At 37.9% G+C, this 19,274-nt stretch overlaps 1 protein-coding gene across 1 annotated transcript in view; it reads right to left on the minus strand.

Annotated features, from left to right (window-relative positions):
* Window positions 1-19,274, minus strand: part of Lama2 (laminin subunit alpha 2) — a 602,337-nt gene that overhangs the window by 57,962 nt on the left and 525,101 nt on the right. Inside the window, exons 42-47 of the mRNA XM_055599236.1 lie at window positions 18,360-18,476; window positions 16,151-16,333; window positions 11,870-12,024; window positions 5,914-6,057; window positions 5,000-5,133; window positions 2,680-2,839 (exon numbers count right to left, since the gene is read on the minus strand). Coding sequence (XP_055455211.1) covers window positions 2,680-2,839; window positions 5,000-5,133; window positions 5,914-6,057; window positions 11,870-12,024; window positions 16,151-16,333; window positions 18,360-18,476 — 893 coding nt within the window. The remainder of the gene's footprint in view (window positions 1-2,679; window positions 2,840-4,999; window positions 5,134-5,913; window positions 6,058-11,869; window positions 12,025-16,150; window positions 16,334-18,359; window positions 18,477-19,274) is intronic.

Consider the following 19,274-nt stretch of genomic DNA (forward strand, 5'->3'; position numbering starts at 1 on the left):
CATTGTCTTCCTCTGTGGCCTGGTAAGGCTCTCCTCCCTAAGGGGGAGTGATCAAAGAACAGGCCAATCAGTTCATGTCAGAGACAGCTCCTGTTCCCATTACTATGGAACCCACTTGGACACTGAACTGTCATGGGCTATATCTGGGCAGGCATTCTAGGTTATCACCATGAATTGTCCTTGGTTGGAGTATCAGTCTGAATTTTAAAGCAGTATATATGTTGGGCACATGTTTGTAGCTTTTGGTTTATAGTTTGGCTGTCAAGAACCTTGGAACTCTTGTAGTCCAAGTAATTTCTTAAGGTTTTCTACAGATTTCCTTTGTTATGTGTTCTTTTTATCTGTAGTGATACCTGTATCACCATCATCATCATTACCACCCCCACCACTACTACCACCATCATCATTGCCATCATCATCATCACCATCATCACCACCATCATCACAATTGAGTTTGGGCATAGAGGTGTGGCTTGGTTGGGAATATACCTGCTGCTCAAGAATGAGGACCTAAGGTTGGATCTACAGCACCTACGAAAAAGTCAGGCATGGCAGCACACTGTAACTCAAGCACTGGGCTGGGACAGAGACAGTGGAGAGCCATACTTGAAGACATCCAACATCTGCTTTTGGTTGTTAAACATATATACACAACTGCATGCATACCCCCATGCACACAAAAACATACACATACACACAATTCTTAAAATTATTAAAGTTGTAAAAACCATGTTGTAGGAAATTTTCATATATATTAAGCACATGGTCTGACTCCTTGCTGTGGGAGTGAAACACTGGGATTAGGACTGGTGACCTCTCCCCCTATGTTCAAATCCAAACCCTTTGACCATGTAACACGGTAAGAACATTCAAGTTCTCTCTTCTTCAATATCCATTTCTACTCTGCCGTGGCCTGAATGTCTACCTCCTCCCCAAATTCTTATATTGAAAAACCTTACATTCAAGCCAGGTGTGGTGGTACATGCCTCTAATCCCAGCACTGAGAGGCAGAGACAGTTCTCTGTGAGTTTCAGGCTAGACTCGTCTATGGAGTGAGTTCCAGGATATCCTGAGTGATGTAGAGATCCTGCCTCAAGAAACAAGCAAACACACACACACACACACACACACACACACACACACACACACACACATCCCTAACAGAAAACCTTCCCCTCAAGATGTCGAAGTTTGGGAATTGGTTAGATTAGGAGGGTGGGGCCTCTATAAATAGTGCCTTGCACAAAAGGTCCAAGGAAATTCATTTACCCCATCTAATATGGGAGCTCATAACAAGATAGAGCCTTACATGCAGTAAGGGCTCTGACTAAACACCAGCCTGCTGGTACCTTGATCCTGGACCTCTCAGTGTATAGAACAGCGAAGAATTTGTTTATTGCCTTCACACTGAGTAGCCAAAATACATTAAAGCATTTTTTGTTGTGCTATGAATATTGAATAAACCATGTAAATTGTTTAGAATGCAACTTTGCACATAGTGAGGATTATAAAGTATTATCAAAGTTTCTGACTGTATCTGTTAACCTGAAAGTGAGGCACATGTTCTCACTGTTCTTTTGTGGTAGAGAACACTGAAGCTCAGGGGGTTGAATTTGCCGAAGGGCATATAGTAGTAGAGAAAAAGAAATCCAACCCAGGTATGAATTAAAAATTCATTGCCTTGTGCTACTTTTGTGTTGCCCTATTTTTTCTTTAGGAGAGCGAGAAAGTTGTCTATATGACTACATATTACTCTGTAGTTCTATGGAATAAAGATGGTTTTACAGTGCAGCTGTGGAATCAACTCCCATATTTTAGAGTCACGTCCTTTGCACAGAACAAACAAATTATCTTCATGCTCTATACCAGCTGAGTTCTCAAGAATGTGGGGTCACCCTGGCTTTTCACATTTTTTCTGACTGGTCTCATCCCAGGCTGATTTTGACAAGTCGAGGATCATCCATTATATTCGGTTGTGTTCTCACCCGCAAGTCGTTTTTCAACACCTAATTCCATCTAATCAACATAAGCTTCTTTCAAATGCAAGCACTTTGCAATTTGAAATGCACAAGGACTTGCCATGAAGCAATTATGAATATTAAGTGTATCGAGGAGAAGTGCAACTCAAAAACTTTCTAAAGCAGATCATGATTCAAAAGTGTATGGCCCCTATAATATTTCCTGAAGACTCAAACATCTTTTAATTAGATGTATGAACTTTATAGCTCTTCACTTTCATAAATCACAAATTGATTGCAAAAATGATGCATATTTAAGAAACACTTTGCTTTTGAAGTGACTGAGGAAAAAATGCCCCCCCAAAGGATGTCATAGTTAAGAAATAAACTACTATTGAAGTCCTAGAAATATGGTGCTTCCAGATTTGAACATTCACAACTCAAAGATGGAAGTTCTGTTGGGTGTTATAACACATGCCTGTCATTATAACAGCAGGGAGGCTGAAGCAGGAAAATCACAAGTTCCAAGAAGGACTGGATACACAGTAAGAACATTTCTCAAAAAAATTAATCATAGCAAAGAGAAACAAAACACCAAAGAAGAAAGTCCTTTAAATTGATTTCCTAAACTGAAGTTAAGAAAACCTGGACAGGTGTTTGCAGCCTCTCCATGCTTTTTCTTAATTGTCTGTAAAGGGGAGAGAAAGGAACAGCTTATTACCTTTATCTTCCCAGTCAGGCCACCAACAAACAGCATTGCATTTGCATCTACATCCAGAATGGTATACCCTGGAGGGGACACTGAATGGTAGGTACTGGGCATGATACTGGCTTTGGGCCCATCCAGAGCTCTCACAGAAATAGATCCGTTTCTCCCCGTTCTTCAATCATACATGCGTGTTGAAATAAAAGGGAAGAAAGTACAGCAAATGAAATATGCATCGCATTCTGTCACTTACAGATTTCGAAGACATAAAATAGAAAGCATCATCCTGGATAACTTCAGTGAACTGTGTGTTGAGGTCCAAGCATTCTGAAGTCACTACTTTTCCAGCCAATGCAAAGATCTGATATTTGCTAAGTAATTACCATAACATTCAAATAGGGAAAGAATAACACAAGCCGATTCTGGGGATGGCCACTGATAGGAAAGGACAGCAGCAATCAGCTGATGGAGATATTACTGATCAAAAGGAAAGCATTTTCCCCTGTTGCTTTACATAATAATTTGCTGTTTTATAAGACATGAAACTTAAACAAAGTTTATGACTTCATTTATTATTTTGTCAAATTTAATTTGGCAAGCAGAGTCCAAATGGGCCACCCTTCCATAGCACAAGCTGCATAACTTTGCCTAAAATTCCATATAATGGATCTTAATTTGCTGAAGTGGTCTTCCCAGAATGGTAGGTCTTTTTGTTTGTCATATCATCTTAATGTATAGAGTGCAGTAGCTTGATCTGCAGAGTTGTGTATACAAATTTGTAGAAGTACACTTTTAAAGTCAGCTTCAAAAACTTTGAAAGCTATTATCATTTCATTTCATTTTCTTTTTTTTTTTTTAATGATTGATTTCCATGAGCTGTTAGATATGAAAATCTGGTTTCTTCTGAGACAAGCAGTCATAACAAAACATCCTTGTCATATCCCAATCCCTGCTGTCTCACTTTGGTAAACTCTGTCTTTGAGGAAGCATTGCTAAATAAAATACGTGGGAACAAAAGAATGCATGGATGAACGAGGCTTCCTGAATTGAACCTCCTTAAATGGAACTGTTCTTTGTGAGAATAAATGTCCTTAAACTGAGTGAACTGAATGAGGTGCTTAGTCATCCCAACACTAACATGGATGTGAGCAGAGCTTTACTCTTTCCGTTCCCACCCTCTCTCTCTCTCTGTCTCTGTCTGTCTCTCTGTTGTCTCTCAATGTCTCTCCCCCTCACACACATCTCTTAAAAGGAACTAAAATTACTGGTTTAAATTAAGTATGCTTGTAGACATTTGTGTATGTGTGTGCTGGTGAGCATGACTAAATGAATGCTTTCAAGTGTGTAGATGAACATGTATGTGAGGCTCCATGTGTATGTGTCTGTGCATACATGTAGGTGTCCAAAGTTGGTGATGAGAGTTTTCCTCAATCATTTCCCATCTTATTCTTTGAAGGACAGTCTGGCAGTTGAGACCAGAGTTTACTGATATGACTAACCTACCTAGGCCATTCACCCTAGGAATCCTCTTCTTTGCCTTCTGGGTGCTAGAATTACTACTGGCCACCACACACCTGGCATGTATAAGGTCCAGGAGGTCTGAACTCCAGTCCTTATGCTCAAACATCAAGTATGTTATCTACTGAGCCATCTCCCCAGCTCTTCTTTCTTTCATTTTACTGTAGAAAAGTTAATCCAATCTAAACTGAGTTAAATAGTTTGTATCCCTCATACAGGGCCAACAATAAACAGTTTCCTGGGTTGATCTTTCTCTGATAAGCCTGAGCTCTTCCTTAATACAACCTAATGACCATGGAGAACATGGTTAAGTGCTATACACTCTACTTAAAATAGTATGGATGGATTCATGTTAGATACCAGACCCAGTATTTTGACATAGAATAGGCCTGTAGCTATAGTTGCTGTGGAGACTAGAAGGGGATCAGAGTACACAAAGATAACAATGACGCCTTTTATGCCCTGGTGTCTGTTTAATAAGAACAAGTAGTTGTATTTTTTTCCTTTTTCTCTCTTCAGATGAGTTGAGATGTTTGAGAAAGCTTTTCTGGCCCCACACTGGATCTTATCAGAAAACAGATTAAGACTAGAGAATTGGAATGGTTTCTCTGGCTTATAGCTTGAATGCATTTCCCTCCTAAAAGGCATGACAAATGAACCTTTATACACATTAATACCCATAGCATGTAACCTTTGTGTACATGGACACAAATACACAGCTACACTATTGAAATGGCAGCAGAATTCTTCTCGCGATCTAATAATTTACTTCAAAACCTTGCCATCTAGCTGTCTTTATTCTCCACTGAGAAGTTACCTGGATGCCTCAATGCGGTACCAATATGAGTCATCGATGGTCAAGTCTGGATACTCTACACGCCCAACTCCAGATCCAACATCCCAGAGGAAGCTGACTTTGCCTTTTCGCATTTCTATAGCAAGAAAGTCAATCTGGTTCAAAGAAATGGAAAAACAACACGCTTCAGAACAAAGTACTCTGAAAGAGGAGAGCTATGGAGTATTTTTTTTTCTTTTTTTATGGAGTATTTTTCAATGACATGTAAAATAATTGGACTGAGAATTCTTCATAGCTATCCCTTAGATACTGTCTTAGATCAGAGGTGGTGATTTTTAACACAGGGTGAGACCGACTCCCTCTTATGAATATCTAATGATAAGTTAGGCCGCAGCCAGTCTGTTTAGGCACCTTATTCACCTTAGAACCTTCCCATACACAACAAGTTAAGTCGATATTGGTGTGTGAGAGTTTAGAGCTGCAAACAAAACTTGTGTAATTTCTGTTTGAATCATTAAGTTCAACAAACTTCAATAGTTTGCCTTGGTTAGAATTTGTGTACAGTTTGTTATTCTCACTTCATTAGCATGAAAGGATATTATTATTTCTTAATTTGAGAATAGAAAAATACTTTTTATTCTAATTAGACTTCTTAAACAGCTAGAGCTGAAAATATAAGGCAAAATAAATATTAGCATACTGACAAATAAAAAGAAATGTGCCTAGACGTGGGAACAAATTGTCACCTGTTTATATTTATAACTTAACTAGAAGTGCAAACATTCATCAGCTAAGCTTCTGAGATTTCAGACAGGAAAGGCTACATTAGACAGTGTAGGGGTTCTGTTGCTAGATTCTATATATTTTCCTCATTGCTTAACCTTTGCCCTCTGTTCATGCACAGTAGCTTTTAAAAAGATCAATATTAGACTTACAAATTTGGCACTTCCAAGATAAAAAAGGAGATTGTCAGCAACAGTAGTCTTGACATTGACAACGATGTTATTGTAGCTTCCTTTCTTGATTTCTGGCTTGTATGTACGAATACAGTCACCTCCCGAAGACACAGATACTTTGATCTTCAAGAAAAACAAGATTCAAAACCCTATGAAACTCTATCAGTAAATCTCTCTGTAAGTCTGAAGTACATCCCAAACCACGACAAAGCCACCAAATGACTTCTTTGAAGTAATTTTTCAGCCACCAAATAGTATCATTACATCTCCATATGCAGATATAATTATTTTTTGAATAGGCAAGATGCAGAGGATTAGTTGTCCGCTAGCATTTTGCCAATGATGTGCTCATGACTCTTTCTCTTGCTTGTGAGGCTGCCACTATTTTTGAACCATGCAGCTAACAAATTCCCACCTTCATAACAACAACAAAAAAGCTGAAGAAACTTTTACAAAGGGGATTTTACACAAAACAAATGGAGATAATCGTCATTAAGGTTATTTGATTAAAAAAATTTAAATTCAGATTTCAGTGATTTGGCTATCACTTTAAGAGGAATCCAGCTTTTGTTTAGTTTTCAAGAGGGTATTGCCACCCCACCCATGCTCTTACAGTTAAAGGATGCCAAGCAGAATGTGTTCTAGATCTCCTAAAATAAGAATATTAATCACTCCTCTCTGAATATATATTTCAGAATAAATTATACTTCTTATTAGGTTACTAGAAGATGAGACGAAAATAATTTCCAAATGTCTGTCACTACTAATACATATAACAGCTCCTTTTCCCTTTGAATAGTACTTCAAAAATTACTATAAATTACTAAGAAAGGAATTCTTGTGTGAATAGAATGGCACTGTTCATGCCAATTTTCACTTCTATTAAGGAGGCTTCGTTCAGTCACAAATAGCACTATTTGATTATTGGATTTAATTTCTTTTGGGTCAGGTGCAGAATCACGATCAGTGATTGCTGCTTTGCTGGTTGATAGTGATTGGCAGGGAGAAGGGAAGATGAGAAACCTACTTTGCCACTTGTTCAGATGTCTAGCTTCAGGATGACCACTGGCCCTTCCCTAGTTGTGCCTTCCTGCTTGTTCATTTCTTTTTTCTTTTTTTTTTGCACTTTTTGCAATTCATGTAGTTTTCCGACTTGAGAAAAACTATTGTCATCCACATGGAAAAATCATGGAGACTCTGAAGAAGGTTGAGTTGGCCACCAAACCCTCTCTATAATATGGCAACAAGGCATCTCCCTTTGCTTGTGAGGGTAGAGAGCATAGTGGAGCATCTTTTCTATGGAAGAGGAAAACCAGCTGGAGAAGGGTATAGATGTGAAATGTTTCCAGAAAGAAAAATGAAGGAGGGATGTTTGGCTCTAACAAACAGAGACATTTGGGGGTCTTCTGGGCAAAGAGTAAGTCTGCTGATTCTCCTGTGGACCCTACAGAAGCCTGTGTTTGCAAGTGTCTTCTCATTTGGACTCTAAGCAAACTGTGACTCTACTCAGAGCAAACTTTTCCGCAAAGACACAGGCTTTGTGTGATGGTCTGGACTTTCAGGGATCTAAAAACCCAACTTAGATTGTATTATGTTTTTGTTCCCTGCAAATGTGTGATCTACTTTGACAATGGTTCAAGACCAGGAGTCACCTTGGATCTCAGTATATTTGTTTTGTCTTTTATAAGCTGCCCTTAGATGTGTGATTTCTAGTCTTGGTTTTCCCCTATGGTAGAATTTTCCTTCTATATGAAGTGCTGTGAGTAGTCAAAGCAAAGTGAATTACAGACATCCCAAGCCAGAGAATGTACAGATTTTACCTGGGTGCTACTGCTATGAAGCAGCCATGCAATTTGCATGGAAAAAAAGTTATACAGCAGAAGAGCAGCTATGCAAAGACTTATCCAAGGGTCAGAGATTAAAGGGATAAAGGAACAAAAAGGAAAGACATCTACTAGAGGGCAGTTAGACAAAAATGCAGACGTCAGATTTTTTTTTTTAATGTTAAAAGAAAGGTAAAATATTCAGTGAGCTTTAAGAATCGTCAGTGAGTGAACCAAAATCTTCATGAGAAAAGACTGTGACATTGAACAAATTTAGTATCTGAGGCAGATTATAAGTGCCATTGATATCCTAAGAGGATCAAAGAGAACAAGAAATAAAAGATCTGATTGTAATTCATGAATATTATTAAATAGTAAATGCAGCCATCCCTGGCAGAAAACCATATGCAGAATCATAGAGGGTCTGATTCACAATGAAAAGTAACTGTGTGCAGTGTGTTTTATCTTTACTTCATAAATGCTTTATAGGCATAGGTCTAGTGCCATGCTAGCACTGGTTGAATCATAAAGTCATGTTTCTTTAAAGAACTCAGTTAAATAACACACCTTGGCTATGATGTGGGGATACATGGTTATGTGAAATATAGGGTGATAGGAAGAGTTTGAGACCTTGTCTACCAAACTGAGGAGGAAGTAACAGATCATCCAGCTCGGTGCACCAGAAGGGATGGTGGTGCCAAATGGGGAGACAGCACCCATGTGAACAGACAAAGCTTTCAGCTTGGGCGTGCAGGCCACGAGTGTGATCGCTTAAAAACCAGGCTTATTTAATCTTACAAAGATTTGTAATCAAGGCACTCTCTCAAACACTTTCCATACCCATAAAGTCTGATTCTCTGAGAAAATGACAGTGTTATTTTCATATGCCAGGGTAATCTTGCAAAATCACTTGCTGCTCCTCCCTGGTCCACTCATAAAACCCTTTCGGACTTGCTGTGGTTTGCTTTTTTCATTTAGTAACTAACTAACTAACTAACTAACTAACTAACTAACTAACTAACTAACTAACTAACTAATTAATTCGCTTTATATCTTGGACACAACCCCTCCCTCCTCTCCTCCCAGCCCCATCCTTCCATCCTCTTCCTCCTCCCCCCTCTTTGTTTTAAAATCCCCTGAATAGCTGGAATATTAAGGCAGCCCAACTGTTTACATCTATATGATAACTACAAATTTATTTTTATAAATACCATAGGTTTTGACTTCCAGTGGGTGTATAGCTCAGTGGTAGAGCATTTGACTGCATATGAACAAGATGGCTAAATCAAAACACAATATTCACACAGTTTTTTGGTTTTTTGTTTTAAGAAATCTTTTGGAAGCCTATCTCTTTCGAGAGGTATGAAATTTCTGAAACACAAGTATCCAGTTGTGATGTTTGGTTCTCCCAATCATTATATTCTAGTGCAACTTCATGATAAGGCTTATGAAGTCACCACTGAGAAGTTGGCATTTCTAAGGTGCTCCTGGCACAACACTTTCCACTAGATAATCACAACAAACACAATTAAACTTTGCTGCACAGCCCAGTGCTCCTTGTACTGGATTTGGGCTGCACTTTCACCTGGTAATTAGGCCATTCATTTAAAGACAGTGTAAGTTACTCAGTTATACGATCAACAAGCTGAAGTAACCCCTTTAAAATAAATGCATTTAGTTCCTTAAGTAGGAAATGTCTTACCTGGACTGGTAAGACAGGTCAGTAAGTGGGTAAAGGTTTTTGTTGACAGACCTGACAACCTAATTTTGATTGACAAAACAAGCCTTGTGCCATGTATCCAGGGAGCTGCTAAAGCTAGGCAGAATATGGCAGGGCTGGAGTTTGGCAAGGATGCTCTGAGAGCCTACTGCTTGGATGAGTGAAAGTGAAACCTAAATTGCAATGGATACTCCAGGTTGTTAGACAGACATGCCAGAATCTTGAAGCAGCAACATAAGCTACTGGAATGGAGGAGAGCCAAATAGAAATGCCGTGTGTGCAGTAGGGGGTAGAGCTGGAGGAGGAGAGGGATTGCCCAAGCCTTTTATACCCCAGAATATTCCATCATGAATGTCAGATGCTGTCATGCAGCTGTGGAGTTTACTCTGCCTTGTTGGGTTTCTGTCTTGCCATTCCAATCATTCCTGATTAAGCTACAATTCTTCCTTCCCCTTCAGAATGGAAATGCTTATTCTGTGTCAATATTTATTAGATGCATGTATAGATTTCTCTTACTTTGCTGGGGCTTCCATTACCAAGATTGTCTTATGTCCCAGGAAAGGACTTACAGTAGAGCGGAAACTGCCAAAGACTACAGGGACTTTTGAACTTGGGCTGAATTCATTTTGGTACCTAGAAGGCAAAGGGCCTAATAGGTTCAAGGGTCAGAAAGTGGTATATCAGGGCGTCACGTTCCCAAAGAGTAGAGTTGTGATTACTGACACAGATTTTCAATTTGAAAAGATCTAGGGTCACTGAAGACAGCGTGTCCAGTGTGTTTATAGGCAATCCTTTAGATTAGGCTAACCAAATAAAATCCACCCAACGTGTGGGATGCCATGGGCTGGGATTCTGAACTGAACCAACAGGACAGAGCAGCCCAGCACAAGCATCCTTCACTCTCTGCTTCTTGACTACAGAGCCAGTATTTCCACCTGCTTCCTGATCCTGCTGCCCTATCTTCTATGCCACGACAAACCCCATCCCTTTCTTAGGCGGCTCCTTCAGCTATTCCTTTGCTGTGGTGAGTCAAGAAACTAATACAGAGCTCCATGTTGTCTACTCCATTATCAGCTTTCTAAGTACAACACCTGCCTAATTCATCTTTGCATACATCACAGGAAGACGCACTGAACATAAGAGATGTAGTCTTTCACTGTGAAAGTCTCTGAATTAGCTTTATTTTACCTTGTTCTTAAAGTACACAGTGATCACCTGCCAATCACACTACATAACTTTCATATCATAGTTAAATAGGCATCTTCCCTGACACAATTACTGCTTCCTTTCATCTTGTATTACACTATCTTCTCTATTCTTTTGTTTCTAGGTTTTCTTCAATAAATATAATGTACTTTTCAATGAGTGTTCACCTACAACTTGATTGCCAGATACATATAAGAAGGGGCAAGCATGTGATATCACTCAGACATATTTAGGGCCACTACTGAAAACATAAATTGATGAATTAATAATAACTTCGTTCTGATCATCCTAGCTACTAAGTGTTTTTATGAAATATTTTATGGAAATTTAAGTTAAAATTGACAATATTGAGAAGTATCTTATTGAAATCTATCATTTCTAAAGTCATTGTGGTTTAACTTTACATATCTGAAGTTTCACAGTGGCATTTAAATATTCTAGTTCAGGGCCAGTGAGCTAGCATTTTTGCCTCCAGCCTGACAGAGCTCAATCCCTAGGACCTACAGGGTGGAAGGAGAGAACAGACGCCTACATACAGTCCTCAGACCTCTACATGTCCACTATGGTACACAAACAAAAGAAATACATAACATAAACATCTAAACAACCCAGGATTTCAGCATGTTAGAGAGTTCCACCCGTCTGGATAGTTTTCTAATTGAGTAAATATAAAGCAAAATTTCAAGCCATGTATTTCTTACTTTTACTTCATAAATATAAAAACAAATACTGCAACAAAAGTAAGTTGGATTTTTGTTGTTTATAAAACAAGCAAAAGCGATATTGTACTTAAAATAATGCATCTATTTCTCCTAAAATTGTTGTGAATTCAGGTTGCAACCCCACTCATTGGACTTTTTACATTTTTCACAAGTAGGACACTCTCATATCTTTTGGCCGCAAGAATGAGCTTTGCATGTGTGTTATCTTAGTATATTAAAGAAGCAACAAAATATATTGGACTTCCTAATTCTCGAACAACAAGTATGGTTTATAATTTTCATGAAATGATTTTGAAATCTACAGAGAAAAATGTTCTACTTCTTCCTTCCTACCTACCCCAAATGGCCTATAGATTAAGAAGTCAGGGATCAATCATTCAGCAAGTCCATTGGCAAAGACTTTCTCCAGGACTAACAGTAACCCTTGTTAGTAGCTCTCGATTCTGAAAATGAGAAGATCTTACAGAATTGGCTTGTTTCCGGGCTTGGTTGATCAGTTCCTTTATTTCTGAGATGTTTTTCTTTAGGTTTTCCTCAAGTTCCTTGATGGGCTTGACTTTGTCTATCAGCCGATCAGCTTCCCGTTCCAGAGCTTTCACCTTAGCACCCGCATCTGCAACTGCATAGAGCAAAATTAGTGTGTGTGTGTGTGTGTGTGTGTGTGTGTGTGTGTGTGTTTGTGCATGCACACCCCAAACCCAGATATAGCAGTCAGAACAGCAGTGAACTCTACTCATTTGTTTCATTTTATCCGTGTGACAAAAGCAAGATCATGATGGCAGAAAGATTGCATGAGGCCAACTGTGAATAGTTTAGCTGAGGTTAAAGCAAGCCAGAGATGTTAGAGAAAGTGTTGGCTTTGGGATTACGATTAAAATTGGCATTAAAGAGGGAAGCTATGATAAGATGAATCCGTGCCTACTCTTTAGTGCCAAAGCTGACCTTTACTGGATAGAACTTTCATCACAGAAAAATGAAAGTGTCTTTAATATAGCACCCGGTCTGTCCACACCCAAGCCACATTAAAATCAAGTTCTCGTACAAAATGGTTAATTTTCTTCTTTTTCTCTCTCTTTGCACATGTTTCAGAGGGATGCTCCGGAGACATAGCGTGAAGAACATTACCATGTTGAACAACACTTAGACTGAAGACCTCGGTTATACTCTAATTAGATCTTTCAGATTTCAGGTCAATTTTTCCTTGGAGGATAGTTTATTATTCTGCACTGTATATTGTTTGGATTCATATTAAACTGCTCATTTTTGTAGGTTAGAAAAGGGTTGAATTTTGGCAGTTTCAAAAGCCTTAACTTGAAAAGGGTTGAAGGTTATCTGATCTATAAACCTCTAACGTGTGCTTACCTGGCAGCAGTGGGGTGGGGGGTGGGGTAGAGAGGGTGTGCGGAGTCAGATATTCAATCTCTGGGATGCTGGCAGTCTTATCCAAACTATGACATCTGTTATCTACCCTCACTTGTATTCTTCAGCTTTCTATTACTGTGACCGATAAGATTCTGCAAGGTCCACGGCTCCCCGTCCTGGGAGACTATGACCAACCTGCTGCTTGGCTGATGCTGGGTCACTGAGAATTAATCTTTAAGATTAAACTCAATATGTTCACATGGGCATAAACTATCATTCTATCTCACTTGGGTTTTGTCTGTGCCGGGGCCAGAAGCCAGGGCCGAATGCTTAATAGACAAGCGTTTGACCTCTGACCTCAGTCATCAGTCTCAAATGTCAGTGGCTTTAAACTGTATTTTGAGATAGTTTGGACTCATGCTCATTCACGTGGGACTGTTGTTAACAGTTTTAGGGATACTGGGTCAAGACGCTACCGGTTTGTTTTTGTTTTAGTTTTTCAGGAGTTGCATATTGTCTGGGTCAAAGCCCTCGTTGTATGGGCCGCACGCTACTGCTACGCTCTTGTTTTCTGCACTTGCCCCGTGTCCTCTTCCTTCTAATCCTCTAGTGTTGTTTCATATTCTACAAATTATCTTAGAACTAAGGAAAATGGAGTTTTACAGCTAGATACGCAACAAAGCGAAAGAGGAGTTATGCTAAGACTACTAAGGCTAAGGTAAATATTAGACTCATCTCTCCTAAATCTCCTGGAAGCCTCTTCAAAGCGGCGGTTTCTCCTCCTTCCTTTGCCGCTGCTACCTTCCAAAGCCGTTTAAGCCCTTGGAAATTATCTTCCTGCAGCTCTGAGAACAAAGTCATCGGTGATGCCGAGTTTGAGGCTTCTTGTATAGTAGTGTTTTAAAGTGTTCTTATTTTCTTCCCTAATTGTCTGGCTGAGTAGACTTTAAAATGCTTCTCCAGTTAAAGTTTGATATATGCGTTTTTTGTTTGTTTGTTTGTTTGTTTTTCTGGAAGATTATTGTCTGTATATTATAGGCTCTAAATTTTACCAGCATGGAGTTTTGCCAATTACTCTCTTCTCTGTTACATTTTCCTCTTTACATAGTTTTGTCACCTTTAGGAATCCCCTGGTTGCACTTTGCTCTTCTGGATTAAGCCTGCCAATTATCTGTTCTATTGTTTTCTATATCCTGACTCACTAATCCGTTATGTTTTTGTTCATGTCGCTTTTATTTTTCTAATACACTGAGCAATGGCTTAAGACTGTTTTATTCAGCGCTCCTACAGTAATGCAATTATTCTATAATATTTTCCACAGAGGCCAGCCTTGATTGTGTTCTTCAGATTGTGACATGTTTGAATTTATTACCTATTTCCCAGTTATTTGTAGTACTGTAATGCTTTGTGAAATGTTCAAGAGACAATATTTTTATACTTAAATGAGCTACTAATTTGTTTATAATTTTATTTCAAGAATAATTGTTTAGAACCAACTTAATTATGAGAACAATTGCTTAAATGAAGGGAGGAAAAGTGAGCTTTGGGAAGTGGCAAGAATATAGCCTATTTTAGCTATTTTAACACATGTGAGGGGAAGCCATTTGAGCCTAATGGTTGAATTTGTACTATTAGAGACACTGCAATTTATTTCAGTCTGTTGGAAAAGTCAGTTTTATACTCCTATGTGGATAAGGTTCAGCTAGACATTTCACTGGATTTTCATAGCACTATTAAAACATTTTATACCAAATATACTCACATATTAATCTCAATAGAGAAAGATTCTTTTTTTTTTCATATCTAGCATTAATTGGCAATAGTGCAACGAACAGCTCTGCAGTGCTTAAAGCAGTACCAATATGTGGTCACATGCAAAACTGAAGCCTTTTGCAATAAGCAGAGAAGCATAAAAGTTACTAGAAAGCATTCAGATGAATGTATACATACTGATTTCTTCAGGTAATTTCATGTGGAAGTAAAACAAAGAAGAAATTAGAAAATTCATGAGGAAAATTTTCTATGTATCCAAAGTATCACAATAGTGGCAACTTTAAAATAGATGCTCATTGCAAATACACTTCATTTTAATTCAAATTATTATGGACAAATTTTGTATTATCACACAAAAATATGATCAAAATATATTGTGTGAAAGTTTTTAATTAAGACCAATATGTTGTTTGTTTTTTGTGAAGAATATAATTAAACAAGTAACAGTATTAGGACAAGGACATCATCGGCTGAGATTCAATCTAAACTAGAACAAAATGATATCTGAAATTATAAGTGAAATAAAATGGCAAATTTACTTTTAAATCAATTTTTCTCCTGATAGGGAGGCATGCTGTGGGTATCAGAATTCAGGTAGGGTGGCTAAACCACCTAGGATTATCTCTGGATCTACTTAAAAAAAAAAAAAAAGAGTCATATTTGTCTTTATTCTCTTTCTTCCTTGAAGAAATGGTAAGGAGTAGGTCTTTCTTCTTCTGGATTGGAAGTAGGTAATTTTTGTCTTTATTTTTCTCCTTGCCCAGGAAGCTGTCATAAGCACCCTCCTGAACCACCACCATAACATGGTCTCTTGTTATCATAGTCTATTAATGTTCTTGTACCTTATAAAAATACTGGTAGGTAGTATTTTAAAAGCAGGACGTTAAAAAACAAAACATAAAAACCAAAGCACAAAACTTAAGCATTCCCTTTAAGGAAATTATATTCCAAAATACTATCTTATCATGTGATAAAGAAGAAATATATTCTAAGAAACACTGATGTTTGTTGACTACATGCAATCAAAAATACAAATCATTACACTAAATTCTTTCATATTTCTCAATAAATTCTAGTGAAGTCCATGAATTTGATGAAATATAAAAGGGATATGAAGCTACAGTTGTCATGAAGTAGATAAATGCTTTATTTCCTAGAAATATTAATTGGTAAGTCTCTAATAAATACAGAAAATCTTCAAACGTCAACGCAGTCAACGCATTGCTCTAACAGGACTGCTAATGAGTGTTCCCCTTAAAAATCTATGTTCCACACAACTCCAGTCCTAAGCATTTAATCACCTGCATATGACTGTGCTCTCAACCACACTAACAGATTAAAAAGCTTTGACACCCACATACCAAATAGTATGTAAACTTTGAGAATACCTAGCCTTCCCGTGATTGGATAAACTTAAGTGAAAAAGGCACCCAGGCACAGCTGGGAGTCTCGGATGCTGAGATAGCAGGACCTGTGATTCTCACACCCACTTCACGAATGAGTGGCCTTGAGCTCGAGGGCTTCATCAAGTTCTACCACTCCTGAGTTTAGGCTACTTTCATGGTGTGAAGAGAGAGCTGGCATTATCGCAGTGAGAAAGGAGATCTTACTGTTTTTGGAAGGATCTTTCACCACGGCATTTGTTTTGGCCACGCTGTCTGCTAGCTTCTTGTAGTTTTGCTTCAGGCCATCGAGGTTCTGATGGAGATCTTTAACCTGGGCCAGGACAGCTTTCGCTGTGTCATTGGCTTGTCTGGATTTGTCTTTGACAACTTGCAGTTTAGCAGCCGTGTCTGTTGGCACAAGTGGGCATGAGAAAGAAAACAAGGGGAAAACATTGATGATTCCATCCATGCTTGGCAGGGGGAGGGTGTGGCTGGCTGACCTTAGGGACCCATTTACAGAGGGCAGAGGCTGAACTGTGTTTCATCAGCTGTAGCAAATGAAGCAATTATTTTTTTCTTTAGCTAAATTAAATTTTCTCAGGGACCTTTGTGTTAAATACCCAATTAGATTTTAAAATAGCAAAGTGATTATTCTCTCCGTTTGTAGTTATGGGGATATATTGTGGTTTGCTGCTGAGCATATTAAAGGGAGGGATCCACCCACATGCTTTATGTAGCTGCATCAAAATCAGAGTTAAGATCTGAACAGGAGGAAAACGCTTGTGTGTTCGCTTTGGGACAGACCTCTTGGGAATGTTAGAGGCTGTGTGTTTCCATTCGTTTTTCTGCCTTGGCATTTTGCCAGGTTCCAATGAGTCAAGAGTTTCCATGAAAAAATATTCAATAAAATAAAAGTAAAATGCACTTAAATTTTAGTATTTCCTAAATTGTATATATGTGTGTGCTTAATTCTTGATCATCATTTCTATGTAAAACATAGTTCTTGTGGTTTGAATAAAAAATGACTTTTGAAGGTCCCTGTGTTGATGGACTTGTAGCCAGAGCTGGGACCTTGGAAAGTATTTGAACTGTGAGGTATCTGTTCTCAACAGTGGATAAATCCACCTACTGATTAATAGGTTCTTGGCATCATTGGGGTGTCAGAAACTGTGAAAGAAGGTGGGGCCCAGCCAGAGGAAGTTAGTCCCTAAAGGTATTCGTGTGATCCTCAGCCTTCTTTCTCTGACCCATTCTCTGCTTTTTGGCCAGTCTGAGGTAAATAACCTCTTGCAGGATGTTCTCACAGGCCATAGCTGTGGAGTTGGCTGACCATACACTGAGACCATAAGCCAAAATAACTTTTTTTCAAAAGATTTATATTTGATATATGTATGTCTATGCACATGAATATGTTTATATCTGCTTTTTAAATTTTCAGATACAGAATGACCAATACAATTGTACAATCAGCTCCATGCTTGTGTTTATTGGTGGTGTTAAAGGTACAGTCTGTGAAGACAAACTTCAAGGCTCAAATCTCATAAACATCACGTCAAACAATGGCCTTTAGTTTTCTGTTTCTCAGTTTCCCACTTGCAAAGTAAAAATAACAAGTTCCAGCCACCTTGCAGAATTAGCAGGAGAGATTATATATGCTTACAAAAGCATATCAATTAGTATTTGCAATTCAATGGAGCCTGCCGGTAAAGCACAAAAACAAAATCCCTAAAAGAAACTTCACTGTCAGAAACTAATATCAAACAATAATTTTGAATGGTTTTAATGTCAAACAATAATTTTGAATGGTTTTAATGGGTTAGCCAATATTACAGAAATGGGTTGACCACTACTGTTTTTTGAAATCTGGATTAGCTAAGCAATTCAATGTAGTCACGTTAGACACAGAACAGCCCTAAGCTCTGATCTGTTGTAGATTCTAATAAATTGTGACTTGTAGTAATACACTAATATTATAGAGAACAGTACACGTATGATTTTGTTCTTTCCCACGAATTCAAGAGTTTTTAGGCTAAAACCAGCATGACAATATAATAATATGATTTTTTCTTTATAAAGCATATTCTTATGCATGCCAGCTAAAGGCAACAAAGAATAAACACTATCATATTATTAAATATGGTTCTGATTCTCAAAAGAATAATTCGTAATTAAGAAACCTGTATCTGTCTTTTATGATGGTCAAAATGTAATATTAAGAAAAATGGTAAGGGGCAGGGAGGAGATGAGGGAGGGAGGATGGAATTGGGAGGGAATGAGAGAGGGGGCTACGGCTGGGATACAAAGTAATAACCTGTGATTAATACAAAAATAAAAAAGAAAAGAAAAAAATTAAAAAAAAGAAAAATGGTAAAAGCTATCACAATTCTTCTATTTCAGATCAACTAGTGCAGAGTTCTGGGACCCTGGTGCTTACCATTTGGGATGGCTGATAACTTGCCCATAGTGTCATTCAGAGCTCTCAAGAGATCACCATTTCTAACGTCAGCAGTTTCTAGCCTGACTTTCAGGCCATTTAGATCATTGTGATTTTCTGTGAACATAAGCCCAAAAGAAATGAAACAATTTATATCATTCTTGAATGTGCAAGTTCAATTAACTAGCATACAGTTTACAAAAAAGCAAGAAGATATAATTCATTTATTAGCATCTATCCATTCATACATCTCTCATTACATACATGTGTTTATGACCATGTGGCACTTTAGAATGTTCAGTCTTGCCATTTTTCCCGTATCTGCTGATCCCCGTGACTTAATTTAATGGTTTCCTATGGGTTAGAAAATTTAGTCTACTGCATTTTTGATATTCTCTTGATCTCCCTTCATTGATTTTTACATATTCACATTTTATCATCAAAATGAATCATTGGGCTAGGTCTTCAAAATCTCATATATAATCATAGATAATAACATTCTTTTTCAGTAAATATCACTTAGTGTTATTTGGAACAGAAATAAAAGAAATTAAAGAAAAGGAAAAGTGTTACAGCCCAGATAAACCTGTCATTGTTCACAGAGAAAGCAATAGTTTCACAATATCCCTCCAAGAGACGTCAATAAAGTTTTTGTCTTGCTACATTATGTTACCTTATGCTCAAAACCAGTACTTTCAAGTGATAATTTGATATGAAATATGTATATATTAGCTTCTTTATCTGCTTATTTGTATTAGCATTTTTAAAACTTTAGGTTAGTTTTAATTGTAATAAGAACTGTGTGGTTTAGATTTTAGTAATGTCAAAACCTTTGAAATCTATTAGGGAAAATAAATTAATTCATGGATTAATTCATGGATGTAAAAAAGTAAACTTAGAAATCTTACTGAAGTA

This window comes from Psammomys obesus, unplaced genomic scaffold, assembly GCF_907164565.1.
Source record: "Psammomys obesus unplaced genomic scaffold, mPsaObe1.curated_primary_1811, whole genome shotgun sequence".
Lineage (NCBI taxonomy): Eukaryota > Metazoa > Chordata > Mammalia > Rodentia > Muridae > Psammomys > Psammomys obesus.